This window comes from Mauremys reevesii, linkage group 1 (genome assembly GCF_016161935.1).
Source record: "Mauremys reevesii isolate NIE-2019 linkage group 1, ASM1616193v1, whole genome shotgun sequence".
NCBI lineage: Eukaryota > Metazoa > Chordata > Testudines > Geoemydidae > Mauremys > Mauremys reevesii.
Genome location: NC_052623.1, coordinates 224,908,389 through 224,934,985, shown reverse-complemented (window position 1 = coordinate 224,934,985; position 26,597 = coordinate 224,908,389). Strand labels below are relative to the sequence as shown.

At 43.3% G+C, this 26,597-nt stretch overlaps 1 protein-coding gene across 5 annotated transcripts in view; it reads left to right on the top strand.

Moving 5' to 3' along the window:
* RIMKLB (ribosomal modification protein rimK like family member B) overlaps nt 1-20,789 on the top strand; it is a 93,174-nt gene extending 72,385 nt beyond the window's left edge. For 2 of the 5 annotated variants that reach the window (XM_039537341.1, XM_039537325.1), the window contains 5 exons: nt 1,466-1,669; nt 4,347-8,886; nt 9,294-11,385; nt 19,854-19,922; nt 20,171-20,789. In XM_039537341.1, the coding sequence (XP_039393275.1) occupies nt 1,466-1,669; nt 4,347-4,810 (668 nt within the window). In that variant the 3' untranslated portion in view covers nt 4,811-8,886; nt 9,294-11,385; nt 19,854-19,922; nt 20,171-20,789. Of the gene's footprint in view, nt 1-1,465; nt 1,670-4,346; nt 8,887-9,293; nt 11,386-12,880; nt 12,994-19,853; nt 19,923-20,170 lie in introns of all 5 variants that reach the window. The other 3 variants (XM_039537331.1, XM_039537359.1, XM_039537349.1) reach the window with 3 other exon arrangements.
* Nucleotides 20,790-26,597: the final 5,808 nt, after the last annotated feature.

Genomic DNA, 26,597 nt, shown 5'->3' with positions numbered 1-26,597 from the left:
CATCGTTTTTATCAAAATGCCGCACATCTCTGGTACCACATAATCCCACTGAAATGGGCAATTTCCTACCATCTTCCAAGTCCTCGTTTTTTTCATCCCCATTTTGGGAGCATAGTAGCTGTGAGAGTGGAGAAGTAGGGGATAAGAAGCAGCATGAGGAGAATGAGCTTCAGTGCTGTCTGGGACTGAGTAGGTGGTACCAGTACCATCTTAAATCCTTCAGAAGCAGTGCACCATTACTGCTGTCTTCAGCAGTTCCATGTTATATAGAAGTCTTTTGCTACACAGACCCTAAGCCCTGAAGGAGCAGAGTCTGCTGATGTGGTACCCCCAACACAGTACTTCATCTCCTCTTCCTTCTGCTTTTTTTTTTCCGTTTCTTCATTAAACGAGGCAGTTTATCAAGGGATTTTGTAATGCAGTAATGTTGCAGCATAATTCAGTGAAGTTCTGCCACATAAATTGGTGGTGCCTTACTGCAAAATGTAAATCTAATGTGCCATATAAAACAAAGGGTGTCAACAGAGGAGGAGAGCAAGTAAGAGGTAAGGCTGATGAAGGAAAGGAAATGAGCTGCAGAGTACAGGAGTCTATTCCAGAAGTGCCTTTCACAGACACCGGGGAGGTTACATGCGGGGACGAGAAGTCTCTGTGAGGTGAGCTGAGGAAACAGGGTGAGGAGTAAAAGAACAAATCAGAGATTGGCTGAAGCAAGTCTTTAGAATAGTTTGCTGGCAAGGGGCATTGAATTTCTAAAGAATCAAGCTAGCCCTCTTTCACCAACTGTCAGTATGCCCCACAGGTTCTTATTTTTAATGGAATAAGCTGCTGAAGTTGTCATTTTATCAGTTCTATCAGAGTCAGTCACAGCTACATTTCTGTCTAAACCCTTATGCTCCACTGGACCTCTTGTCACTGCAGTACTGGGTTGTTGTGGGTACAGGGGTGCTGTTTTCCTCCTGTATTATTACAAGGATTTTACAGCAGTGGACTAATGCCATAGCATACTTCCTACAGTGTATCTGGGTAGAGTTCTAAGTTAACTTTGTTTTTATACCTTGAAGTTCCAGCTTTCTGCCTGAAATGGCGGAGAAGTTTTGCTGTTGGTTGCATGTGTGCTTCTCTCTATGGTTTGTGACTCCACTCCTCTCTCACCAGGCACCTGTCCCAAAAGGGGTGGGAGTTACAAGACCCAGTTTCTCTATTAAAGAGCTTTTTTGACTGACTTACCACACTGACTGTCTCAGTACTTGGTACATTCAGCAGCACTGAAGCAGTTGAGTACTGATCTACACAGGAGAATGTGTAAAGGGTTATAAAATATATCTGGCTCATGGTAGGCAGGATTTTTGGGGGGTTTTGGGAAATTCTTCATGTGTTGAATCTATAACTCAACACAAGACAAGTCTAGTGGCTCTTGCCCTCTTTCACCAGTCCCCACTCTCAATGTTTTCTCTTGGAACAGGCAAAGCTGTATTCCTGGCACGAGATAAGCACCATTTGGCAGACCTGAGCCATTTAATTCGTCATGAGGCTCCTTACCTGTTCCAGAAATATGTCAAGGAGTCCCATGGCAAGGATGTGCGTGTCATCGTGGTAGGCGGCCGCGTGGTGGGGACCATGCTGCGCTGCTCAACAGATGGAAGGATGCAGAGCAACTGCTCACTTGGTAGGAATGGCATTGTTTGTGGTCTTGATTGGAATTTGTGGAGCCCAATGGGAGATGAGTGGCAACCCCAATTTAAATGAGAAGTTTGACATATTTTATTTTTTATTTATTGATGTTTATTACAGTAATGCCTAGGGGCCACCTAAGGATGGGACCCCGTTGTGCTAGGAACTGTACAAACAAAGAATGAGACAGTCCCTGCCACAACAAGCTTATGGTCTAAATAGATAAGACCGTGTGGGAGAAAAAGATAGCACGCACAAGCAGAGTGAATGATGCAATAGTGGCAAATGTCATGTTAGTGCCATGGTATTTTTGGTCTTTGAGTGGGGTTATAGTAGAAGGGGATAAGCTAGATCAGGGGTTCTCAAACTTAATTGCACCGTGACCCCCTTCTGACAATAAAAATTACTACAGGACTTGAGGAGTGGGGACCGAAGCCTGAGCCTGCCTGAGCCTGCCCAAGCCTCGCCATTACAGGGGGAGGGGAGGCAAAGCCAAAGCTCCACCTCCCCAGGTGCGGGGGTCAAAGCTGAAATCCAAGGGCTTCAGCTCCAGGCAGGGGGCCTGTAACCTGAGCCCCAGCAAGTTTAAACCAGCCTTGGCAACCCCATTGCGCCCCACAGTTTGAGAACCGCTGAGCTAGATGGAAAGACACAGGAAAGAAGGGGATGGGAGGGATTGGCGCAAACCAACCAGCTCAGGGGGGAGAATGTTAGGAGTGAAAACTGGAGAGAGCTGCCTGACATCAGTGTCTGTCAGCCCCTGCTTAAAGTGTTTAGTGCAGCTACTGGACCAGCTTCAGTCTCTGTCTGGCTTCTCCATGCAATTTCTTCCCAAAGACACCTGGCTCCTAGTGCCCTCAAAGTTGGGGGGTGGAGATGGGAAGGGGTCCTCCCCTGCACAGTTCTCAGTCTGGAGATTGCTGTGGGGGGAGAGTTGGCCCTGACTAGGCCCCATTTTTGCCTCCTCCTTCACATGCAGTACAACTTCAGTTTTCAAAATGTTATGGGAGATCAAAAATGTTTGGATAATTGGGGAATTTTCAGTGTAACAGATAGAAGGGGACATGACTCAGTTGGAGAGATGATTTGAGGAAAGGTGTTTCAGATAGAATGCTCAATAGCTTAATTCTTCCTAAGATGCTGAGCATCCACAGTTTTCATTAAAGCCAGTGGGAGCTTTGAACATCAGGCCATTAGTGTACATGGCACACAAAAGCAAAGATCCCAAATAGCTTGGCAAAACATGTGCACATACATGTCTGAAATCTAGATGTACCTCTGAACACTTACACACCCGCCACTGAAATATAGACATTCTGGAGCAGCTGTTTTAACATTAAACAGCAGTGCTATGTAATATTTTAGTACAGGAAATGAAGAACACTCTATACAATTGAAACTGCAAAGGGAATTGTAGGGAATCAAAATAACTGCTATCCAAGCTAGAATTCAACCTGGACACTGGAGTTAAGAAGTCTGCAAAAGATTTTTAAAATGTTGGGTCAGCAGCACCCCCTTTTGGTTTTTTTTGGGTGGGGTGGAGAGACTGCTTTATACTGAGTAAAGGTGGCCTTAAAAGGTTTCTGTTAAATGTTTTATGACTTTTGACCTTAGCAATATTTGGAATGCTATGTCTGGTCCTTCTTGGTCTTGTTCAAAGGCTTCTTAAGAGTGCTTAGAGATATGTATTGGGAGCCCACACTTTGGCTTAAAGGGTGAGGTGCTAAATCTTCAACAAAGATGCCCTTTCTTTCAAATATTCATTAGGCATTTGAATTAAGTAAGGCATTGTTTGAACTACAGTGGCACAGCAACAGTGCTGCAGTTGTGTTTTTTGTGGTGGTATACTGTAGATCAGGGGTTCTCAAACTGGGGGTCGGAACCCCTTGGGGTCACAAGGTTATTATATGGGGGTTGCGAGCTGTCAGCCTACACCCCAAACCCCGCTTTGCATCCAGCATTTATAATGGCGTTAAATATATTAAAAAGTATTTTTAATTTATAAGGGGGTGGGGGTCTCACTCAGAGGCTTGCTATGTGAAAGGAGTCACCAGTACAAAAGTTTGAGAACCACTGGTGTAGATGCTTCCTATGTCCACAGAAGGGGTTAGGTTGAACTAACTATTTAGGACAGGATGCAAAATTTTTTCCAGCCCTCACTGATGTAGTTAGGTCAATCTAATTTTTAAGAATTGTCTGGCTTAAATGTTAAAAAGAAAAACTAAAAATCCATTTTCCTCTCAATTGCTTAGCTTTCAGGCTCATCTTTTGTGATGTCTTATCACTAATTCTTCAGTTATCATAGTCTTCCAGACTAACGAAGGTCTGAGTAGCTAATAGGAGAAACAAGCAATGCTCTGAGGTGGGGGGCAGAGGAATGACACTCTGTCAGACCACCTTCTAACGGAACAAAGAAGCAAAACAGATACATGGCTTTTTTTTTTCTTCGTCTTCCTTTTTTTTTAAATTTGCAGGTCAACTTTAACACCCCTACAATTAAAAAATGTGTTAATATCCTTTCTGACCGAAAGTGGTCACACCCTTCCCAGCAGCACTCTGGATTTGCCTTGAATGTTTCCCATCCAGGAACTGAGCCATCCTTACCATGCTCAGCAAGTGACTTTTGACCAGATCGCAGCCTGAGGGCTGACGCTTATTTTCCCTTTTGCCAGGCGGTGTAGGGATGATGTGCTCACTGAGTGAACAAGGCAAGCAGCTGGCAGTCCAGGTGTCAAACATCCTGGGGATGGACGTGTGTGGCATCGACCTACTGATGAAAGATGATGGCTCGTTCTACGTCTGCGAGGCCAATGCAAATGTAGGTTTCATTGCCTTTGACAAGGCTTGTAATCTAGATGTAGCTGGTATCATAGCGGACTATGCCGCTTCTCTCCTTCCCCCCGGTCGCTTGACGCGGCGTATGTCCTTGCTCTCTGTGGTGTCCACGGCCAGCGAGACTAGCGAGCCAGAGCTGGGCCCTCCAGCTAGTGCCGCTGTCGACAATATGAGTGCTAGCTCCAGCTCTGTCGACAGCGACCCTGAGACCACGGAGAGAGAGTTGCTCACCAAGCTCCCGGGGGCTTTATTCAACATGAACCAGCTACTAGCCAATGAGATCAAACTCCTTGTGGAATGATGCCACGTGTAAATACATGACCAACAAAACTCTTGTAAATTTTTTTTAAACCAACTTGCAATGCTGTTTATCAGAGAAGCTCAGGGAGATGAATGGAGTAGGGAGAGAATTAGTCAAAAGAGTGAGATTAAAAAGTGCATATTCTCTGATTGCTGCTCTTACTTTTTAATCCTGCAGAACATATGATTGGTTTCATTTTTTGGCAGCCAATCTCTAGTCAGTGATACCCAGTTCAAACCCACATGGGGATTTTATTTATGTGCAGCTGTGGTCCCAAGCTTATCGCAGAACACGTGTATTGATGGGGAGATATTACAGCACAATTCATACTTCTGGTTTTGGAATGTTATCTTGCAATTCTCCAAAAGCATCTGTGAACTAATGCAGCTGTGAACTCTCTCCTACCTCTTTAAGAGCTTGATCTTGTGAATTGCTTGAGTGCCTTTAGTTTCCAAGAGAGCTGAGGGTGCTTAAGGTCTGATATTTCAAAGGTGCTGAGCATCTGCAGTTCCCATTCACGTAAGTGGGAGCTGTGAAAGTTCAGCATCTCTTAAAATCAGCCCATTGTGACCTTACAGGATCTGGCCTTAAGTGATGGGGCAGGGACAGGAAACTTGAGCTTTCAGTACAAACTTGCGACTTCTGCCATCTCAGTATTAACTGGCATGTGTCCACAAAATTGTGTCCATATTTGTTTATAAAGCTTTTGAAAGGGAGTTGTTTTTTAAATTTGTGTTTTTTATCATTTTAAATCCTGGGGCAGGTATGTAGAGGAATCAGTCATGTTCTCATTCATGGCAGAAGTGGCACGTTTTAACGATTTTTGCACGATTGGAGGAGATAAACAGCATTGTAATGTTTGGTGTACAAAATAATGTTTAATCCAATGTGAAAAAGAATTACACTAGTTTAAAACAAATGTGCATTGACTTGTATTTGTTAGTGTTTTAGTCTTTTTGAGAGAGAGATGCTATGTTAATGTTCCATTTTTTAATACATGCTAGTCCAACACATCCTTCTCTATGCCTGCATCTTTAACAGTGGCCAAAGTGAGAACACCACAAACCATTTAACAAAACACTGACTTGAAGCCTGTGAATCATTCTTTTATTTTTGTTGTTTTTTTCCGGGAAATGTGGTAGGGTGTGGAGGAGGGAAAAGGTTGGTTGAAACCTCAAGGACATTTAGGATAAAGCTAAAGTTCCTTCATTACCACTATCACTAGGCATGTATTTTCCACATTGAAAATGTCCAAACTCTGATGTCAGCTGAGTTCCAAAGCATGGATCCAGGGGAAAAATACGCAGTTCTTGGCTTTGGGAAACTATGCAGCAGATTTTAAAAAAATAAGGCTCAGCTAGAATAAAAATATAAAAGGCCACAAGCAATGAATAGATGGATCCTGGACCCTGTGTGTGTGTGTGTGTGTGTGTGCGTGCTTTGCTTTATTTCTTTTTGGTTTTGAGCTGTTCAGTTTCATTTTTTCAGGCTGATTGATTTTCTTTCCTCAGTCCTTCTGGCTGTGCATTTTCTCATTCAATTTGAGCAGTTTTGGGAAACAAAGAACCAAAACAGCAGTGTTGGGTCCATTTTGAAGTCCCCATCTTCCTTCTCACCACCTGCTTGTTCCTTCCCTCCTTCTGGGTTCATAAAGCACTGGAACTATAGATATAGATATATATATATATATAGATATAGATATATATATGCGCCTCTTTTTAGGGAAAAAAAGTAAAACGTTTACGACTGAAAGATGGTTTTGTGAAAAGAGGGTTTGGAGGGGGGTTTGTGTGTGTGCAATGCTGCTGTTATCTGGATACTTTAAAGGAGCATGTCCCATGTATCCGCTGAGGCTCTTCGCTTCCTACCCCTGTGGCCCCTCCTCAACTCTCCGCTGCTCTGCTGCTTTACCATCACTCACTCGGATCTTAAACAAACACAACTCATGGACACTACGGAGAGAGACTTCAAGAGGCAATAAACAGAACAGTATTAACCTGCTTTCATGGAGGTTTGATCATGCTTATTTGTACAGTTTTTTTAATTTTAAAAAGGAATGTAATAAAATGAGGGTTTTTTGTAGAATTAAATATTATTATTAAAAACAAGTGGAAGGTTGATTGTTGATGTTAGCTGATGGAGTGATCCAGATGATCCAGCAACAAAAGAAGTTTCAGCAGTCAAGGTCATCTCTGAGGTTTTATTTCTGAGCCTTCAAGTGCACAGATTATAACAAAAGAACACAAAGTTTTCCCTTGTATAAAAAATCAAAACACCCCAGCACAGGTTACATCCAACCCAACTTTCTAGTTACTGGGTGGGAAAGCTCTGCCTTCTCACAGCTCTTCTCCCCTCATCTGCTTACTAAGGAGCTGTTTTTAAATAGTATTCTGTATTTCCTTTGAGACCCTGATTGAGCCTGCAGTTTCCAACCCTACTTTAATATACACACTGTGAGCACCTGTGGGGGATATAAGTGAGGGACGGCAGACAAGTCAACTCCATGCCAGCTGGAAGTAATCAGCTAGGGCCTCTGCACTACTGTCACAGTAAAGATAACTTGTTGGAAAGAGGCTGGTAATAGCTGTAGGAGCTGAGCTGTCTTGAGTCCCCACATTGCTTGAGGGAATAAGGCTGTGGCAGCAGGGACTTTTTAATGCATCTTGAAGCCTTTAGAATTTCCTACTCACACTTCAGAGTAATACAAATTTGTGAAGTGGTACACATACTTTTATTCTGAAACACACAAGCAAATGGACTGAAGGGTATCCTGTTGTGGCTGGCTCCCTTGTAATGAGATCCTCTTGTGCAATTGGTGCTTCTTTTGCAAGATTGGAGAAAAGTCTATGGGTAGTGCTTGTTATGGGGGAGGATCAGGAGTTAAAACTTTACACACATCCATGTAGACAGTAATTCTTGATATTGCTCACGGAAAGCCTTGCTGAGGATTCAAAGCTTTGTCTATTTGAATCAATCTTGTATGTTCCTCTCCCCAACCTACCCATTGTCCCATGGTCAGTGAGATGTATAAAGTGGGGAAGAAAAACAGGTTTCACATGTAATACAACTAAAAAAATCAAGCCTGTGCTAACCAAGAGATGTCTCCCATCACATCTAAACACTACAGCTCAGCACTATGTGCTATGTTCTCTTCACTTCCACATCCTAAAGAACACCTTCCATACTCCAGTGCTTTAATAGAGCTAACATTACCTGTCATATTCTGCTTTGGAAGCTTATATTGGAAAGGAAACGTAATCAAGATACACTGAGGGTTTTTTTTGTTTTTTAAAAAGGGCTGATACAGATAATGATGGTGCATGAGTTAATGTGTCTATATTTTTTTAAGGGAGGGGAGAGAAACTTTTGTTTGCAGAAATAAGTTTCTTAATTTAAACCTGATGGAATTTGTTATCCTGTTTGTAAGTGATTTGGGGTGGGAGGGTCTGTGAATTTTTCTGCTGTGTGATTTGGTCACATGTTTACAATTCCTTGTTTACTGTGCTTAATTCTGAATTGTCTGTATGGCTTTGTATATTAAGTATTTTTTTAATTTTTTGATGTGTTTTATAAAATCGCCCCTTTCTGGAATGCTACAATGCCTCATCTGTAACACATGATGGAAGAGTGACACTCTGTATACACATGGACTATTTTTGTGTGTGTGTGTGTTCTACCCCCTCCGAGCTATGTGGTCATGCTTTGATGGCTTTTCCACGCCTGCTTCACATTTGCAATCTTTCACGTGTGATATCTGCCCAGGAAATGCCTCTGGAACTACTGTTGGCCAAAAAAAGAGGACACTTCTTCAGATGTTTCACTGGACTTTTAAATCTGACATGTGAAATCAGTAACTCTTTCTAAACCTCCTCTCTTCTTCCTCAAATGCAAAAAGCCCTAGTTGGTTAAATATGTCAGGGGCCTCACGGGCTTAGAGAGACTTTGTGAAAGCAACCCGTGTGCGCAACATCTTTCTCATGGCTCACTCTTTTTGAGAAGGTTTATGGGCTTTATGGCTGGTGTGAGACACACGACCCACTCCTGTTCTCTCTATGGAATTGTAGGTGCTCAGACAGGTAACCTCTGCTGCTACTGTTTTCTCTTCATTTTTAATTTTTCACTGTTCTAGGAATTCCTTTAAAATGTTAACATATTGCAGGATTTATAACCAAGTGTTTTCTGCCTTTTCCTTTTGTTTTGTTTTTCTTTTACGTCTCTCTTGACCCTGGAGAGTGTTCCAATGGCGGCTCTTAGCCCACTGTTGGTAATCTCCAAATCCCTTGTGTTCCAATTTTCAGTTGAAATGTTTGGGTTTTTTTCATTTGTTTAAACCAGTTTCACAAAGTGAAGTGTGGGTTTTGGGTGGGCATTGTAACTTTGTTTAACTGAAATTGTTCTATTTTATGTGTATTATTTTTTTCTTTTAAAAAAGATGTGTTCTAACAGTTCGCACTTTCTTACTGTTCTTTGCAAAACTTTTCAGGAGCCAAAAAAGTCAAACAATCCAGAGAAAAACTTCCCTTCTCCCCTTTCTGATGGCGAGAGTGAGAGCTTATGAAAAGTCCTTGAGAATGTTCCTTCCTAAACTTTTCTCCCCAGTAATGCAAGCTGGTAAAACAGTAAACGCAGCAGTTTGGTGGCATCCAAAACCGACCTGTTGGCAGGTAAATTCACTCTTTCTGCTCTTTTTCTTTTCTTTTCTTTTTTTTTCTTTAACCCTCACGTGTTTGCCTTTCTTCCTTCCCATTTCCCCCCATCCACACCCTAGTTTGATGAAGCTTCTCAAAGGATGTCTTCAGCAATGAGGCTTAGAGAGCAAATCCTACTTTCCTCCCCTTCCCCTCCTTTGTACAAGCTAGATTTTAAGAAAATTTTCAGGGTTTCTCCCTTAATGTGCTCAGGTGAGCCACTGTGAGGGTGGGTTAAATATCATTGCTGTGTCAGAATGATTGGAGGGATGATGTCTAACTGCACAAATCCGACCATCCTCTGTGTGTATCTCTACTTTTTCCTTCCATTATGCTATTCTGGCTTAAGTTTTCACAGGGTTATGGTGCTTCCCCAGGTGCACGGTGAGCACAAAGTTTAACAGCATCAATTAGGAGTTGAAAGGTATGGAAAACTAGTACTAAAAAGGTTGCAAAATTTTAACCTTAATCCAGATATGGGGGACATGGCAAATGGGAGAATACCTCTGCTAAATAGAACAACCTCTGGGCTGACTATCTGTTTCAGGCATTTCTAATGATCCCGCTAACTATAATATCCAAGCAGCAATAAATAATTTGCCCTTCTGTGGTACCTCCCATCCACTGATCTCAAAGCACTTTGCAGATGTTGACAGTTTAGCCTCCCAAATCCTTTGTGGGGTAAGAGATTCCTTGTTCTACAGGTGGAGGCAAAGAGGTGAAGTGGGAATCGGGGGGAGTTTCTAAGCAGGGCGAGTATGACACTTCAGGCTGGCTTACAAGTGCTCCCTCATATAATTTATTTCTAGGTATGCCTGCCCTTCTTCTGAAGATCTTTTGTATATGTGAATAACTCTGATCTTTGTAGGCATTAAAAAAATTCTACTTGTGACCGTCTCAATTTGTTTTCCTCTATGCTCTAGAAAAGAAGAGTGTTTGTGTATTCAGCTCATGTGAGCTGCAATACTCAAAACAAGATGGGGGGGAGGATTTTACATAGAGCCAAATTTTGCTCTGTTATGCTAATCTGAAATATCAGTGAAATGACCAGATTTTCACGGGTATAACAGAGTATAGAATTTGTGCTTTAATTTTACATGCAAGATAATTGTTCAGACCTGTTATACTCACATTTCCAATGCTTTTTCCTTTCAGACACACCCACTTCTCTCGTCTCACCACTGGGCAGGCCTATTCCTTTATTTGTGTATATTTTTGTGAATCAGCTGCTGTAAGACAGAGTGTAACACTTTTCAGGCTTTCAGGCATGTGGCTGGATGTCTTCTGTTTTGGGGAAAGATCTGTGGATTTGTAATATTCTTCTCCCTCCCGTTGCCCTTAAGTTAACCATATCTGAACTTTTCTCTAGACTTTGCAGCTCCGACCCACAGCTAATGCATTTCTTCAAAGGTTTCTTGGTGGTAGAAAATGTTAAGTCCTATAGTGTTTATAAACAGTCTTTGGTGGGAAGTGTAGAAGAGAAAAGCTGTTGCAGTCCATTGAAGCTAATGTCTCAATCCTCTACTCTCCCACCCCGCCCTCATTGCTGGAATGGCTTTCAAAGCCTGATATTAATCTTGCTTGTGTCCAGTGCTTTGCAAAGGGTGTTGGGTGAGGGGAGGATGGAGGAGAAACTTGAATAAGCCGTGGCACCTTAGACAAAGGGATCCCAATTGTGTAATTATGTGAGTGCTGAACAAGAACTTCTTCTATATGCCCTTCTGCTGCAACAGAATAATAAAACTGGTAGGTGGCAGTAGCAGAAGAAGGAACTAATGTGGCTGGGACCTGCGAAACCTACAATTCAAGGAGAGATGGATTGCAAAATGTTAACTGAAGTAAGGGGGACAGAGGAGAGAGGCAGAGTCCTTGAACTGTCACTGAATGGTGAGTGTGATTTTACTCAATTCTTACTCGTCATAGGAATTGTCATAATAGAATGGACACCTTGGCCCTCCTCAATTAGTGTCATCTGACATTCAGCATCCCACTTCCAGCTGCCTCTGACATGGGCTAACACAGTGGTTTTCAAATGATTGTACTGGTGACCCCTTTCATATAGCAAGTCTCTGAGTGTGACCCCCCCCAGTAAATTAAAAACACTTGTTTATATATTTAACACCATTATAAATGCTGGAGGCAAAGCGGGGTTTGGGACTGGAGGCTGACAGCTCATGACCCCCTATATAATAACCTCATGACCCCCGAGGGGTCCCGACCCCCAGTTTGAGAACCCCTGGGCTAACACTTGGATATCTCAGAGGGAGACATAAGCCCCCATAATACTACTTGTTGTTAAAAGGGAAGACAATTTCTTCTTGACCCCCAGCCAGTGATCAGCCCTGAAGCCACAAGACTCATAGCCAATATGCTTAGCTAGTCTGTGTGCTATTCACCTTATATGAATATATAATCCCTTTCTGGAATCTTTCTGACTATTACTCTATAGTAGCAAACACCACTTGATAAATATATTTAGCATTTCCTCCCCACAAATACTTTCCTTTGTGCGTTAAAATCAGTCACCTGTTTAATCTCAAGTGCTCTCATCGTAGTATTCTGACAGGTTTTCATCCATTTAGTGTATATGGGGAGCATTAACTACATATTGTGTAGCAGGCAACTAGCTGTATATCTTAGTTCTATAGTTCATGTTAGAACAAGTCAGTGCCGCCTAGGACACCACAGTTGTCACTTTGCTGCACACCGTGGCCACTCAAAATGTCACAGCAACAGCAGAGATCCTTCAGTAAATGCACAGGTCTCAGCCACTTGAATGGAAGGACAATGCCATTAGCAGCATAGAGGTTGACACACAGTTAAGCCATTCTGATTCCAGCCAGCAGAGAGCAGTGGTGGCTGTACTAGTCAGTTCAGTGCATTATTTCCTTAGAAAAACATTTTTCAAAATCCATCATGGAAAACATTTCTATTCACATTACTTTAATAATAATAATTAATAATAAAAAGTCTCCTTGGGACTTATACTGTCCCCATTACCATTGTACTGGTGCATGTGAATATAAAGTGAAACTAATCCATCCGGTTCAGTGGTGGTGTAGCCATGTTGGTCCTAGGATATGAGTCCTCTCCTCCAAAGGAAACCTGCAAACCATCTTCAAAAGATGAGCCTGGGAAGGTAAATTTTGTAACTCTGCTGGACACACGAAAACCATGGATATAACAGAAACACTGCTTTTATGACTCATTATAACAATTTCTAACATACCTTGCTCCCTACTACCTTCCTTTGTCCTATGACTGCAGAGGTGTTAATTGCCCATTTTATTTTAAGTGGTCTCCTACAACATTTGCCAAATCCTTATGTGTAACAGTTTGTCCCACTTGTATTTAACTTGAACACTGTGGTTACCTTCCCCAGACCTCAGAGCTCCATGTAGCTTGAAAGCTTGTCCTTTCCACCAACAGAAGTTGGTCCAATAAAACATACTGCCTCACCCACCTTGTCTTGATCTAGTTGAGTAAGTCAAGTTGGTAAGTGAAGTTCAAAAAGCTAAGGTGCTTACAAAGTGAAATGTGAAAAAGGCTTCAAAATAATATTTAATAATCGATGATGGAATTCATTTAAAAAGAACAAACTCCTGATTATACTTGTTATATAGAATATCAAAAAGTTTTATATAATAACCAAATACAAAGAATTAATACAGCAACAAAAACAAACCCAACATGGTAAGCAAAAAGCTAATGAACTAGGAAGAGGCTAAGAGCAGAAGCCATAATAAAATCCACTCCCATATCACTATGCAAATGTTAATTACTGCATATGATACTTAGAATACTGTATGTGATAGACACACTAGAAATACAGTGAAAAGGATATTGTGTGGTCTTCATGGACGACAGAAGCGAAAGATACTGGAAACTACCTATTCATTGGCCATGCAAAGCAGGGTTTAAGGCTATGTCTACATTGCACTTTTGTTGGTAAAACTTTTGTCACTTGGGTGTGGAAAAAAACACACCTGACCAACAAAAGTTTTACTGATGAAAAGCACTAGTGTGGACAGTGCTTTGTTGGCGGGAGATGCTCTCCCGCCAACAAAGCTACTGCCCCTTGTTGGGGGTGGCTTTATTTTCTCTCCAGGAGACCTCTCTGCTACTGACAAAGAGCAGGTACACTGTGTGCCTTACAGCAGCAAGGCTTTAGCACAGGGGTGGGCAAACTTTTTGGCCTGAGGGCCGCACTGGGTTTTGGAAATAGTATGGAGGGCCGGTTAGAGGAGGGGGGCGTGGCCTGCCCCCCCATCCACCCTGCCACCCCTCCCCCACTTCTTGCCCCCTGATGGCCTACCCCTGGGACTCCTGTCCCATCCAAACCCCCCCCCCCCATATCCCCTGACAGCGCCCCGGGACCCCTGTCCCATCCACCCCCCCACTCCCTGTTCCCTGACCGCCCCAGAACCCCTGCCCCTGACTGCCCCCTGCTGCCCCATCCAACCACCCCCTCCTTCCTGACTGCGCCTGCAGACCCCTGCCCTCATTCAACCCCTCTGTTCCCCACCTTCTGACGGCCTGACCCCTAGCCATACCCCCGCTCCCTAGGGTGACCAGACAGCAAGTGTGAAAAATCAAGACTGGGGGGGAGAGGTAAACAGGAGCCTATATAAGAAAAGACTCCGAAATCGGGACTGTCTCTATGAAATTGGGACATCTGGTCACCCTAGAGCTCCCTAACCACCACCCCGAACTCCCTTGCCGTCTATCCAACCCCCCTGCTCCCTGCCCCCTTACCACGCTGCCTGGAGCACCGGTGGCTGCCGGTGCTACAGCCACGCCCTGCCCCAGGAGCTCGCAGCCCCACCGGCCAGAGCATTGCGCTGGCTGCGGGGTGAGCTGAGGCTGTGGGGGAGGAGGAACAGGAGGGGAGGGGCCGTAGGCTAGCCTCCCGGGCCAGGAGCTCAGGGGCAGGAGGGTCTGCCCACTGTAGTTTGCCCACCTCTGCTTTAACAGCACAGTGGTGCCACTGTAAGCTGCGGAGTGTAGACATAGCCTAACATTCAGCCTGATGGCATCCATGTTTCTGTCTGTCTTCCTCCCAGACAGAAAGAAAATAAATGAGTGGGGGTGGAGAGAAGGAAGAAAAGGGGGGAACACCTTGCCCCTGGCATAGGGGCAGGAGCTGGTGAGGGTTACAGGGAGTCCCTGAAATAGAGAGAGTGGCACACAGGTAGTTTATGGGGAATAAAAGGATGCAAGGAGAACCTGGTATGTGCAATGCACTCAGCCCTCAGAAGTAACAAAATGTCTGACCCTTTTGTTATAGTGAACACTTTGTAAATCTACAGCATAGCTTACTGCATTTGGCTTCTAAATGAGGTACCTTGGAAGTAACTTGTAAAATGTGCAGCCTGCCTTCTAAAATAGCTCTGTTATTAACTGGCAAGGGAGACTGTTCTGCTGTCAGTCCTGCTAGAATGTCTTAAAGTCCAAAAGAAGTTTCTTGAGGTTATAGGGCATTGATATGGCAGAAATGTTACTTGGATGTGATTAAAATGCATACAGTGAATAATATATCGTCATTGCTTTTTTTTCTTCAGTAAGACTATCCCCTGTTCACTTTGCCCTTAAATATCACGCTTGGTTAAATACTAAGGGCAAAATCCTGTTTGCTTTACTTATCTGAGTAGTCCCATTAAAACCATCTGGAGTACTTACTGTGTGGGAAGTAAGCAGGATTTGACCTGAGGTCATTGCAGAGGGCACAAGAAACTAAGGTCTAGGTGCGAATTGGAAAGGTGTTTTGAGTAGAGATTTGTAAAGAGAGTTCTGTTCAGTGGAGTGATCACAAATGTTGTTCTACATGGCGGGAGCTTTAGAGGAGAAGGCTCTTGTATTTACAGTCAAGAGACTGAAGTGGCGAGAGCAGATTGTGATAGTCAAGGCAAGCGGAGTCAAAAGCATAGGTGACTGTTCCAGCAGCAGTGGAGTAAAGACAGCAAAAGGGAACTTGCTCAGCCTTAGCACTCCCCAACTGTCCATTGAGAGGAAGAAAACAAGAAACATACCCCACCCCCACCCCTCTCCCCTCCCATGGAAAAGGCTTTTTAGCCTTCACAAGATGGAGGAGGAAAACTGAGTGTTGCAGTGGACCTGGAGATGGGCATGGTGTAGAAGCCAGCACAGCTCCTGTCCACAGAGACAAATGGTCATTCTGGTTAAAAATGCTGCTATGTTTCTCGTAGTAAAATGACAATTTTTTACCCAGAGTGTGAGTGGAACAGGAAAACCAAGAGGAGTGAGGAGGGCAGATAATAGTCAGTCCTCTAACCCAAAATGTTTGTCAGTCTCATAACCAGGGCCCTACCAAATTCATGGTCCATTTTGGTCAATTTCACGGTCATAGGATTTTAAAAATTGTAAATGTCATGATTTCAGATATTTAAATCAGAAATTTAACTGTGGTGTTACTGTAGGGGTCCTGGCCCAAAGGGAGATTGCAAGGGGGGTGGGGTGTTGGAAGGTTATTGTAGGCGGGTTGTGGTATTGCCACCCTTATTTCTGTGCTGCTGCTGGTGGCAGTGCTGCCTTCAGAGCTGGGCTGCTGGAGAGCAGTGGCTGCTGGCTGGGAGCCCAGCTCTGAAGTCAGCTCCACCACCAGTGGCAGCAGATAAATAAAGATGGCATGGTATGGTATTGCCACCCTTACTTCTGCACTGCTGCTGGTGGGGCACTGCCTTCAGGGCTGGGCTTCTAGCCAGCAACCACTGTTCTCCGACCATCCAGCTCTGAAGGCAGGTCAGAAGTAAGGATGGCAATACTACGACCCCCCTCTTTTGGGTTGGGACTCCCAGTTCGTGAAACGCTGGTCTCCATGAAATCTGTATAGTATAGGGTAAAAGTACACAAAAGACCAGATTTCAGGGTCCGTGACATGTTTTTCACGGCCACAAATTTGGTAGGGCCCTACTCATAAGGCATCTCCAGCTGCTCTTGGTAGTTGAATTGGGGAGGTAGGGGTATAGAAATGTGAGCCTTGCTCACAAAGGCAAGGTTTGAGGTAGCCATTTTAGGTATTCAGCAAAGGCTTCTGAAATGCAAGAAAAGTGGGGATTAGATTAATGTTTTTCTCCCTTTTTTGCATGTCAACATCTGTCCATTCTGCTTTCCCCACCAGATGCAGCACAGAGCAGAGTGCCCTGTGTTTACTGCAACCCCCCCACTGGTAAAGAGATCCAAGAAGGGAGTGGCTTGTATTTCTTTTCATGGGGGGGGGGAGGGGAGAGGAGGTGCATCCATGAAAAGGGGAGGGGCTTCAGCAACCCTCCCCATTCCTCTCCTCCGACCCCCCTACCTCACCCCGCCAGCATGGATTAGGCTGGGACAAAGAGTGGCATTTACATTGTGCTGAGGCACGGCATTGTCAGGGTATTTCTCCATTTTCCTTTTGTTCTCTTCAGAAACCCTCTTTTTTTCCCTCTCCTCTACAGAATGTCAGATAAAAAGCGCAGGGGCTGTGTGGGGTGACAGAGAGGGAGTGGGGACAGTTTGATAGCAAATCAAAACTCTTTAATGGCTTGACAAGCAATGCAAGTGTTGCCAAAGTATATAAATGACAGTGACAGAGAGGAACAGTATGGAGGAGGCTCAGTAGACTGAATATTTGCCCAGAAGAGGGCTTCGTAAAAAGATATCAGTGGGTTTCGTCCCCTATGTCTGTTTGGTGGTATTGTCCATTTCTGATTTGATGGAAAGTTGCTGAATAGGAAAGACAGAAATAGCATCACTAGGATATGCAGAGGTTTCTCTTTGCTGTAGCACTGTTCCTAAGAGCAAAGTGCCTGGGGGTGGGAGAGCGATGGTTTTGTCACTTCATTGCCCATTCCCAGTCTCTGGAATTTCTCTCCTGTAGGGAGCAGAGTGGGAAGGGGGAGGGGAACATGGCTGCATTTTTGGTAAGCAGTAATTTTGCCTGTAAAATAAAAGGTTTAATCTAGTCTGGTTCCAATCTTGCACTCATTGATGTTGCTGGGAGAGAATCAGATCAGCTGTTTAGTAAGGGAGGAAGAGAGACAGAAGGAGGGGGAAGTTGAAAGTGCTGCCTGCCTTGAATAACTGCATCCTTTGTGGCTGGCTTTTTATAGCTTCCTGGTGTGGTTGTGTATATGTCTTACTAAAAGAATGGCTGACTTGCAGAAAGCCCTCTGCTGTTGAGAGTTGAGATCGGGGAGGGGGAGATTAGATTGAACAGGTACCTAGCCAAAACCTACCTACCAGTGAATTTTAGTTCTAGGGCTTGGCTAGACTAAGACTAAAGGTGTTTTTCTTTTTTTAATGTTAGCTAAAATGTTTAAAATAACATATTTTCAAATGTCTGTAGAGTGGGCAAGTTGTATTTTAACATGCTAGCTGGTTGAGGGGAACTCCCAGGAGGGGTTTTAACACCTATGAAAATACAGCTTGCCTAGTCTACTCTAGAGTTTTAAAATATTTTAGCTAATGTTTTAAAAATACACCTTTTACACTAGTCGAGGCATGTCCTTTCAAATACTGTCATTTAGACTCTCTTTTCTCTCCACCCGAACGCCCAGACTCATTCCACAGAGGGAAAGAGGTGGTGTTTGGGTCCAGACTTTACTCAGTCTGCCTGCATATTTATACCATACTCAGCATAATAGCTGATGGTATGGGGGAGTTCTGTTTTGGGGCACACTACAAAAATCTTTCTTTGAATTTGCAGAGCACTAATAGATAAAACTGCTACAGAAAATGGCAGCTGCTTTCTGACCTCCAATTATTTTTTCGTTGTTTTTTACTGTGGCCCTGTACTGTTATTTCATTTACAGATGCACTGCATTTATGTAGCAATGTTAAATCCTTGGGTTGAACTAGGGCAGTATGAGATGGACCTATATTTTGTGGTTGGGCAGCAAACTAGAATCTAGTTGATAATAGATACTGTTTTATGGTAACATAAAAAGATTTGTATAGTTAGTGTTCAGAGGGATTTTTAGTTCTGAGTCCATCATATGAACTCTTTGTATTATATGGTGGAGTCTTTGGTAAATTGTGTGGTAATTCGAGTTTGACGAGAAGAATGCTATTATGTTAAATCACTTGGACTGGGCGTTAGAAATCCTGGGTTCTATTCCTGCCCTTGCCACAAACTTGCTGTTACCTTGAAGAATTCATTCAATTTCACCACGCAGGCGTCCTCCATTATTCACAAAAGAAGCATGGGGGGAAATTGAGCATACTGACTTCCCTCATGGGGATGTTGTGAGCAGGGGCGGCTCTAGCAATTGCGCCACCCCAAGCAGGGCGGCACGCCGCGGGGGGCGCTCTGGCAGTCGCCAGTCCCGCGGCTCCGGTGGACCTCCTGCAGATGTGCCTGCGGAGGGTCCGCTGGTCCCACGGCTTCGGTGGAGCATCTGCAGGCATGCCTGCGGGAGGTCCACCCGAGCCGCGGGACCAGCGGACCCTCCGCAGGCATATCTGCGGCAGGTCCACAGGAGCCGCCGGACGACCGGACCCTCCGCAGGCATGCCTGTGGGAGGTCCACCAGAGCTGCCTGCCGCCCTCCCGGTGACGTGCCGCCCCAAGCGCGCGCTTGGTGCGCTGGGGTCTAGAGCCGGCCCTGGTTGTGAGGCTTAATGCATTAATGTCTGTAAGCACTTAGATTCTTGGAAGGGAGGAGCTATAGAAGTGCATATTATTCATATTCTTATTACCCAGATAAATAAACAAACAGGAAGTGCTGTGGAGCGCAGCTCCATGAGCCCAGAGACCTAAAACTTCAGCAGAGAGGGGAGTGGGTAGTAGTAGTGTGGGTGGGTGGGTGGGATGGGAAGACAGCTGTGGCTCTGTCTACACCTTATAAAAATGGCAATGAAGTCTTTAAGAATAGGATTTCCCCCAGTGTCCTTGTGCAAAGTTTTTCTTCGTCACCACTTTGATGTGGAATACTGTGTCAGTCAGTCTCCGCTCTCTCCTGTAGGTATTGGCAATTTGCTGCTGTTGTATGTTGTGCACACAAGTTGCAATATACTCTAGATGCCTTAGGAAGACACTCAAGATGAATTGCTCAAGTTTCTTCAGGGGAGTGAGAACACCATACGGCCCCATCCATCTGACAAACACAAGGATGATAGAACCCACACCAGCATTCTAATTACCTTCCCCGCCCAGCTGTGGGGCAGCAAATGGGAGCAGTAGCCCAAAATCACAGTCTGCTGTATGAGGCTTTGTACCCCTCCCTGAATGCCAGAAATGTTTGTCTTCTATGTGGCAGATTCTGAGGCTTTGTCAGTGGGAGAGCTGGGAAGAGAGAGGTTGCAGTTTGACCCTGCTAGACTTTTTACACACATTTCTCTCCATATGAAATATGTCTGCAGGAATGTAATGCTGGTGAATGGTGCTGGATCAGCAGCCCCAGAGACCGAAATCCTCTATCCACAGGACAGGTAACACACAGGCATCAGTGGTCAGACTTCTCCCTCAGGGCACACAGCCTCCACTGCACCTCACCCCCTGAGCTGGAGGGGCCTACCTTAAGGTCAAGAGGGTAGTTTCTGTCTCCGTGGCCTATTTAGTTCTTGGCATGTCTACCAAGACTTGTCAGTTGGTGGTGGTAGTTTTTGTGATGCCTGCTTGAATTTCTGATTGTATATTCTCATGAAGGAGACTGATTTTCTGTGGTTTATTTCTCTAGGCATTGTGAAGCGGCAAGAGATCTTCCTTTCCCCTTTACGGGAACACTTTTCTCTCTCCATTACCCTCTTGATGATGAAGGGATGAGAGAACAGAACTGCATAGGAGTGGAACGACAGCCAGAGTTTGAGATGAGATGATAGCAGCCACAATGATGCTGCCTTTGTTACATGGAAGAACTAAATTAAAGTGTTGTGAATTGTAACTCACAGAAGTGTGAGGTTCTTTTCAGTAGCTGTTTCTCTGCAAACGTATTGTTTTCTTCCCCTGTCTTGTGATTAATTTCTCGAAGCGTCAGCTGATATCAGAAATGTGCTGACCTCACAGCACTAGTACAGTGAAGACAGAAACCCGTAACTAACTCCAAGATCTTTTAAAGATACAGGATGGAGAATTTGTATTTCCCCAGCATGTTTCATTTTGAAGGATGCCAAAACATTTATGGAGTGGGCATGGGGTAGAGTTGTGATGAATTTACTTTCTCAAATGCTTTAGAAACCAAACATCAGGTCTTCAGTTTTATCAGATCTCTGCTATAAATGCAGATAATAAAACAAGTGACTTAAAAGAAACAAACAAACAAAAAAACCCAACATGTTTATTCTAGCAGAGTTTAAAAGGAAAATTAATAAAACCACAATACAAAACATATTGTAATGACCTACGGCAGAATGTGTGTGCACCAGTCAGAACTGCTCAGCTGACACCAAATAGAAATTATTTACATGGTTAGATTAGAGACTCTCTGCTTTTGGAGTAGGAGGGTCTGAGTTTTACCCCAACTGTTGCTATGAAGTTCCAAGCGGCCACAGTAAAATACTTACAACAGTGATGTCCTAGGTAGCCATATACTTACTCCAGTATCTATTTCATGTGATAGTTAGGAATGTGTGTTAAAAAAGAACCTGAGATGTAGAACATGCATATTCTGAACATTTCACCATGGTAGGGAACTGCAAGATATTAATAAAATAGAATATATAAGAAGAAAAGTAAATTTTGACTAATGCTTATTTTATAATTTGCCTTTGGAAAGTTTTAGGAGTGTGTGCTATAAAGATTGAAACAAGAAATCTAAATGGACACAAAGTCAATGAACTCTTTCTTCCTGATAGGAGCCAAGAACGTCAGTTTCACATCCCCCCTTTAAGATCCAGAGCAAAGACTGCAGAAGGTTTCGCAAAGTACTATAAGAATTGACAAAATTCAGCGTTGTACCCCTTTCCTGAGAACTTCTGGACATGCAAAACTAGAGCCAAACTCAAGTGCCATAGCTGACGGCAGCTGTCCTGGGATGTTACAAGAGAGAGGAAGTGTCTGTTCAGGACCTAAAGCACGAAAAGGGCTTTTTAGGTTAAAACTAACTACCTGCATCCGATCAGGTTGGAAGCTGGCGCAGTTTAGGGAGCACCAATGGAATACATTTCATGCAAAAAGCACTACTAAGTAAGCAGGTAAAATGCAGTGTCAAAGTAGTTAAAGTTTCAAAATACAATTCAGGCTGAGGCCAAGAACTTAACAGGACTCAATAAAGGATTAGGCCTTATATGAATAAGAACATCTACAGTTGTTTTAGATAGGATACAAATATCTAAAGGATATAAACTCTCATTGTTCTGGGCATAAGCAATCCCTAACTGCCTGGGGTCAAGAAGAAATTTTCCTTAGGGGCATATTATTCCATAATAATCCATTGTGTGGGTTTTACTCCCTTGAAGCATTTGGTACTAACTACTATCTGACCGTACACAGGATGTGATAGACCACTCATCTGCTCTGGTATGTCAGTTCAACTGTACCCTATGTATGAAGCACCTTGCACTAGTTCAATCTGGGGATCGCCAAGGCACACCAAACTGTGTTATGAGGTCCACGACTTGAGAAGAATTGTTACAAGCTCCCTAGTCAAGTATAGATGGAAGGTGGCAGCAGACTGCTGCCATCTAGACTTTCAGAAGCCTACTAGGTCCAGATGTGTGCATGGTTTGATAGAAATTATCATACTGAAATACTTTTGCAGAGCTTTGTTACAGGCTGGGTAACAGTACATAAAAATGTGCTGAAGTGGGGAGCTGACTGCAGTGCCCCAGCAATTTCATCAGCTGCTCAAAACAAAATCCTAGGTGCAGAAAGTGGCTAAGTAGTAAGTCACCATTCTATGTGAATTCTTTCACTCCTTTCTGTACTGCACAATGGTCCACAATTCTCTTTCCACACGATCCTTTGTGTTGAAATTTGAAAGACACAGTGGTCCCTGGAGGTCCTTTTCCCCAGGGGTCTGTGTTTAGTCAGCATTTAGGTCATTTGACTGTTTTGTGTGTAATCTGTGATTGCTTTGTGGTTATGAGCAGCTATGATTTCATACAGATTGTTGTCGTCTTCCAGATGAGGTTTGTACCAAGAAAACTACCATCATATTGCTCCATGCATGATGAGCTGCATGGTCCAAAGCAAGGGGCATCTGGCAAGGAACCAAGACATTTATGCTCTATTCCTAGCTCTGCCACTGATTTTTCTGTGTGATCTCAAGAAATTGTTTGATACCTTCCTGCCTCAGTTTCCCCTTGTGTAAAATGAGGGGTAATTACTAAGGCTGTCAATCGCAGGTAACTCACACAATTAACTCAAAAAAATTAATTGTGATTAATCATACTGTTAAACCATAGAATACCAGTTGAAATATATTAAATATTTGTGGATGTTTTTTATTTCAATTACAACACAGAATACAAAATGTACAGTGCTCACTTTATATTTTTTATTACAAATATTTGCACTTTAAAAATGATAAAGTATTTTTCAATTCACCTCATACAAGTACTGTAGTGCAATCTCTTTATCATGAAAGTGCAACTTACAAGTTTAGGGTTTTTTGTTACACTGTTTTGTTTGAGTGCAGTTATGTAACACTTTAGAGCCTACAAATCCACTCAATCCTACTTCTTGTTCAGCCAATCACTAAGAGAAACAATTTTTTTTATGTTTATGGGAGATAATGCTGCCCACTTCTTAATTACGTCACCTGAAAGTGAGCACAGGCATTTGCATGGCACTGTTGTAGCTGGTGTTGCAAGATATTTACTTGCCAGATGCGCTAAAGATTCACATGCCTCTTCATGCTTTGGCCATTGTTCTAGAGGACATGCTTTCATGCTGATGATGCTCGTTAAAAAAATAATGCATGAATTAAATTTGTGACTGAATTCCTTGGGGGGGAATTGTATATCCCTTGCTCTATTTTACCTGCATTCTGCCATGTATTTCATGTTATAGCAGTCTCAGATGATGACCCAGCACATGTTCATTTTCAGAACACTTTCACTGCAGATCTGACAGGTATCAATGTGAAGGTACTAATGTGAAATTTCTAAAGATAGCTACAGCACTCTACCCAAGGTTTAAGAATCTGAAGTGCCTTCCAAAATCAGAGGGACAAGGTGTGGCGCATGCTTTCAGAAGTCTTAAAAGAGCAACACTCCGATACAGAAACAACAGAACCCGAACCACCAAAAAAGAAAATCATCCATCTGCTGGACGTATCTGACTCAGATAATGAAAATTAACATGTGTCGGTCCGCACTACTTTGGATTGTTACTGAGCAGAACCCGTCATCAGCATGGATGCATGCTGGAATAGTGGTTGAAGCATCAAGGGACATACAAATCTTTAGCGCATCTGACATGAAAATATCTTGCGACGCTGGCTTACAACAGTGCCATGCAAACGCCTGTTCTTACTTTCAAGTGACATTGTAAACAAGAAGCAGGCAGTATTATCTTCTGCAAATGTAAGCAAACTTGTTTGTCTGAGCAATTGGCTGAACAAGGACTTGTAAGCTCTAAAGTTTGACATTGTTTTATTTTTGAATGCACATTTTTATTGTACGTAATTCTACATTTGTAAGTTCCACTTTCATGATAAAGAGATTGCACTACAGTTCTTGTAGTAGGTGAATTGAAAAATACTATTTCTTTTGTTTTTTTACAGTGAAAGTATTTGTAATCAAAATAAATCTAATTGTAATTGAAATCAATATATTTGAAAATTTAGAAAACACAAAAATGGTATTCTATTTAATGGCAGGATTAATCGCATGATTAATCGTGGTTAATTTTATTAAGTGCTTGACAGCCCTAGTCATTACACTTGACAGCCCATGTGAAGTACTTTGAGATCTGTTGATCACTCATTCTGTCCCAAAAATAGTCTGTTTCATTTGCTGATTATATCTACTGAATGTCCATTCACAGGATTTTGTATTATCAGGGCATTACACGACTAAACAATTAAAAAAATTATTAGCAGATTTGTGCACAAATAGAATCAGTGTTAAATTATATACAGTAGGGTTATCAATATGCTTGGGCCTTTAACATTAAGGTAAGATCATGTACATGTACTAGCTGACTTGTGGGAAGAATACACCATTTTTCTAGTGAAGACAAGTTTCTAGAAAAAAATATCATAGGATCTCTGAGTCAAGGGCTGTGTTTTATGATTCATCCAACAATGGCTGCTCCAACTGTGCAGTGCCCCAGCACCAGAATTACCACTTTACACTAATTTTGGAAAGAGTGCCCCTTATTGAATCAGTAACCCACTTCATTGTGTGGCTATCCCTTAGATCAGTGGTTTTCAACTTGTGGTCTAAGATTTCCAAAGGGGTCTGCACTTTTATTTGAAAATTTTTAGGGGTCTGCAAATGAAAAAAGGTTGAAAACCACTGCCTTAGATATCCCCCCCCAAGTACTGACCAGTTTCAACTCAGTGAATGAACTTTTTTTTTTTTTGGAGGGGTGGGATGAGAATCTTTTCTCTCATGTTTGCCTTGAGGGGAGGAGTCAAGATGTATTAATAAGGAATCTATGTAGTGAAATCTGTAGCCAGCTCTCTGACTTAACCAAAAAACTTTTTGCAATACATATCAAGATGATTTTTTTCCCTTGAGACAGTGGCTTCTGCACACACCTCGCTATAATAATCACACCCTGCTGCTGTAGAACTTTGATTTCTGGGGTTATTTGTGCCTCTTATTCTTGGTCTTTGGCTTTGGCTACACTTGCACTTCAAAGCGCTGCCACGGCAGTGCTTTGAAGCGCTAAGTGTAGTCAAAGCGCCGTACTCCACCTCCCTGTGGGGAATAACGGACAGCGCTGGGAGCCGCGCTCCCAGCGTTGGGGCTTTGACCACACTGGCACTTTGCAGCGCCGCAATTTGCAGCGCTGGAGAGGGTGTGTTTTCACACCCTGCTGCAGTGCTGCAAATTTGCAAGCGTAGCCAAGGCCTTTGTGTGTTAAATGTCAGTGGAAGCTAGGAATGTGATTAATATTATGCAGAGTCACGATACCAGTATCAGCAAGCTGCAGCTGTTTGTGTAGGAACCAATACAACACTCTCAAATACCAATAGCAAGGATGGCCGCCACCATAGTGGCTATGCAGCTTCCTTTGGATTTCTCTGGGACTTTCCCCATTCTTTTCCTGCTCCTACCCCCTAGCCTTACTTGCTCTCTGCAGTCTTGTTTCAGCTGCCAGCCTCCCCACCCTTTCCAAATCACAGTGGCTTATTCATATTTATTCACTGGCTATTGACAGCCACTCTTTGATATTCAAATGAATTCCCCAAAAGGCCTGTTGTCCTTTTTCTAGTGAAAACCAGGTTTGTTGTTTAGACATTAAGCATTCCCTTGTAGGAATGTGAAGCCCAAATGCAGCAGCAGTGAGCAGCTAGTAAAGTGAAATGGAGCTGTCTAGGTCCACTGCCAAAATGGAGTGAAGTGAAGCGAGGGAGGTTAGAACACTGCATCAATGCTGAGAAAAGAGAGAGACCATGGCTTCCTAACAGGGAGAGATTCCCTTGTGATCTCTCCACCCTTTCCTTTCTACTTGGTTCTCAAATTTTCATTCTGCCAACTCCCACAAGGAACTGGTCAGCTGCAGTACAAGAGCCACTCAGCTACACTGTGTTAGTATAAATGAGTGTCATCTGCCCCATCTTACTTGTGTTCCTTTGTGTTCTTCCCTTGGTTGGTGAGGGAACTACACACTGTGGCCCATGCTATGATATTTGAGAAGCCCTGGTATAAACAGTTCTGCCGCACTCCTGAATCTGCACAGCACATTCTCCTTTAGTGGAGCCATTGTTATAAACAAAACTTCTTAGCGTAATGGAGTGGAGTGGGTGACCTTGTTAGCACAAGCTTTGGAAAACCTCTTGATTTGGCTGGCCTGCTTTCCCAGCTGTGTATGAGATGTGCAGACAGTTGTGCTTTGACACTGCCCTTTGTTTCTCTGGATCGCTTTTCCTCCAGCACCTTTTGCTCTGTCACCTTGGCTGCTTTTCCGGGTCACTCCCCCCCCCAACACCTTGGCTGCCCTATTTTTGTCTGTTTTGATAGATACCATGAGGCAGTATTGTCTGTTAGAAC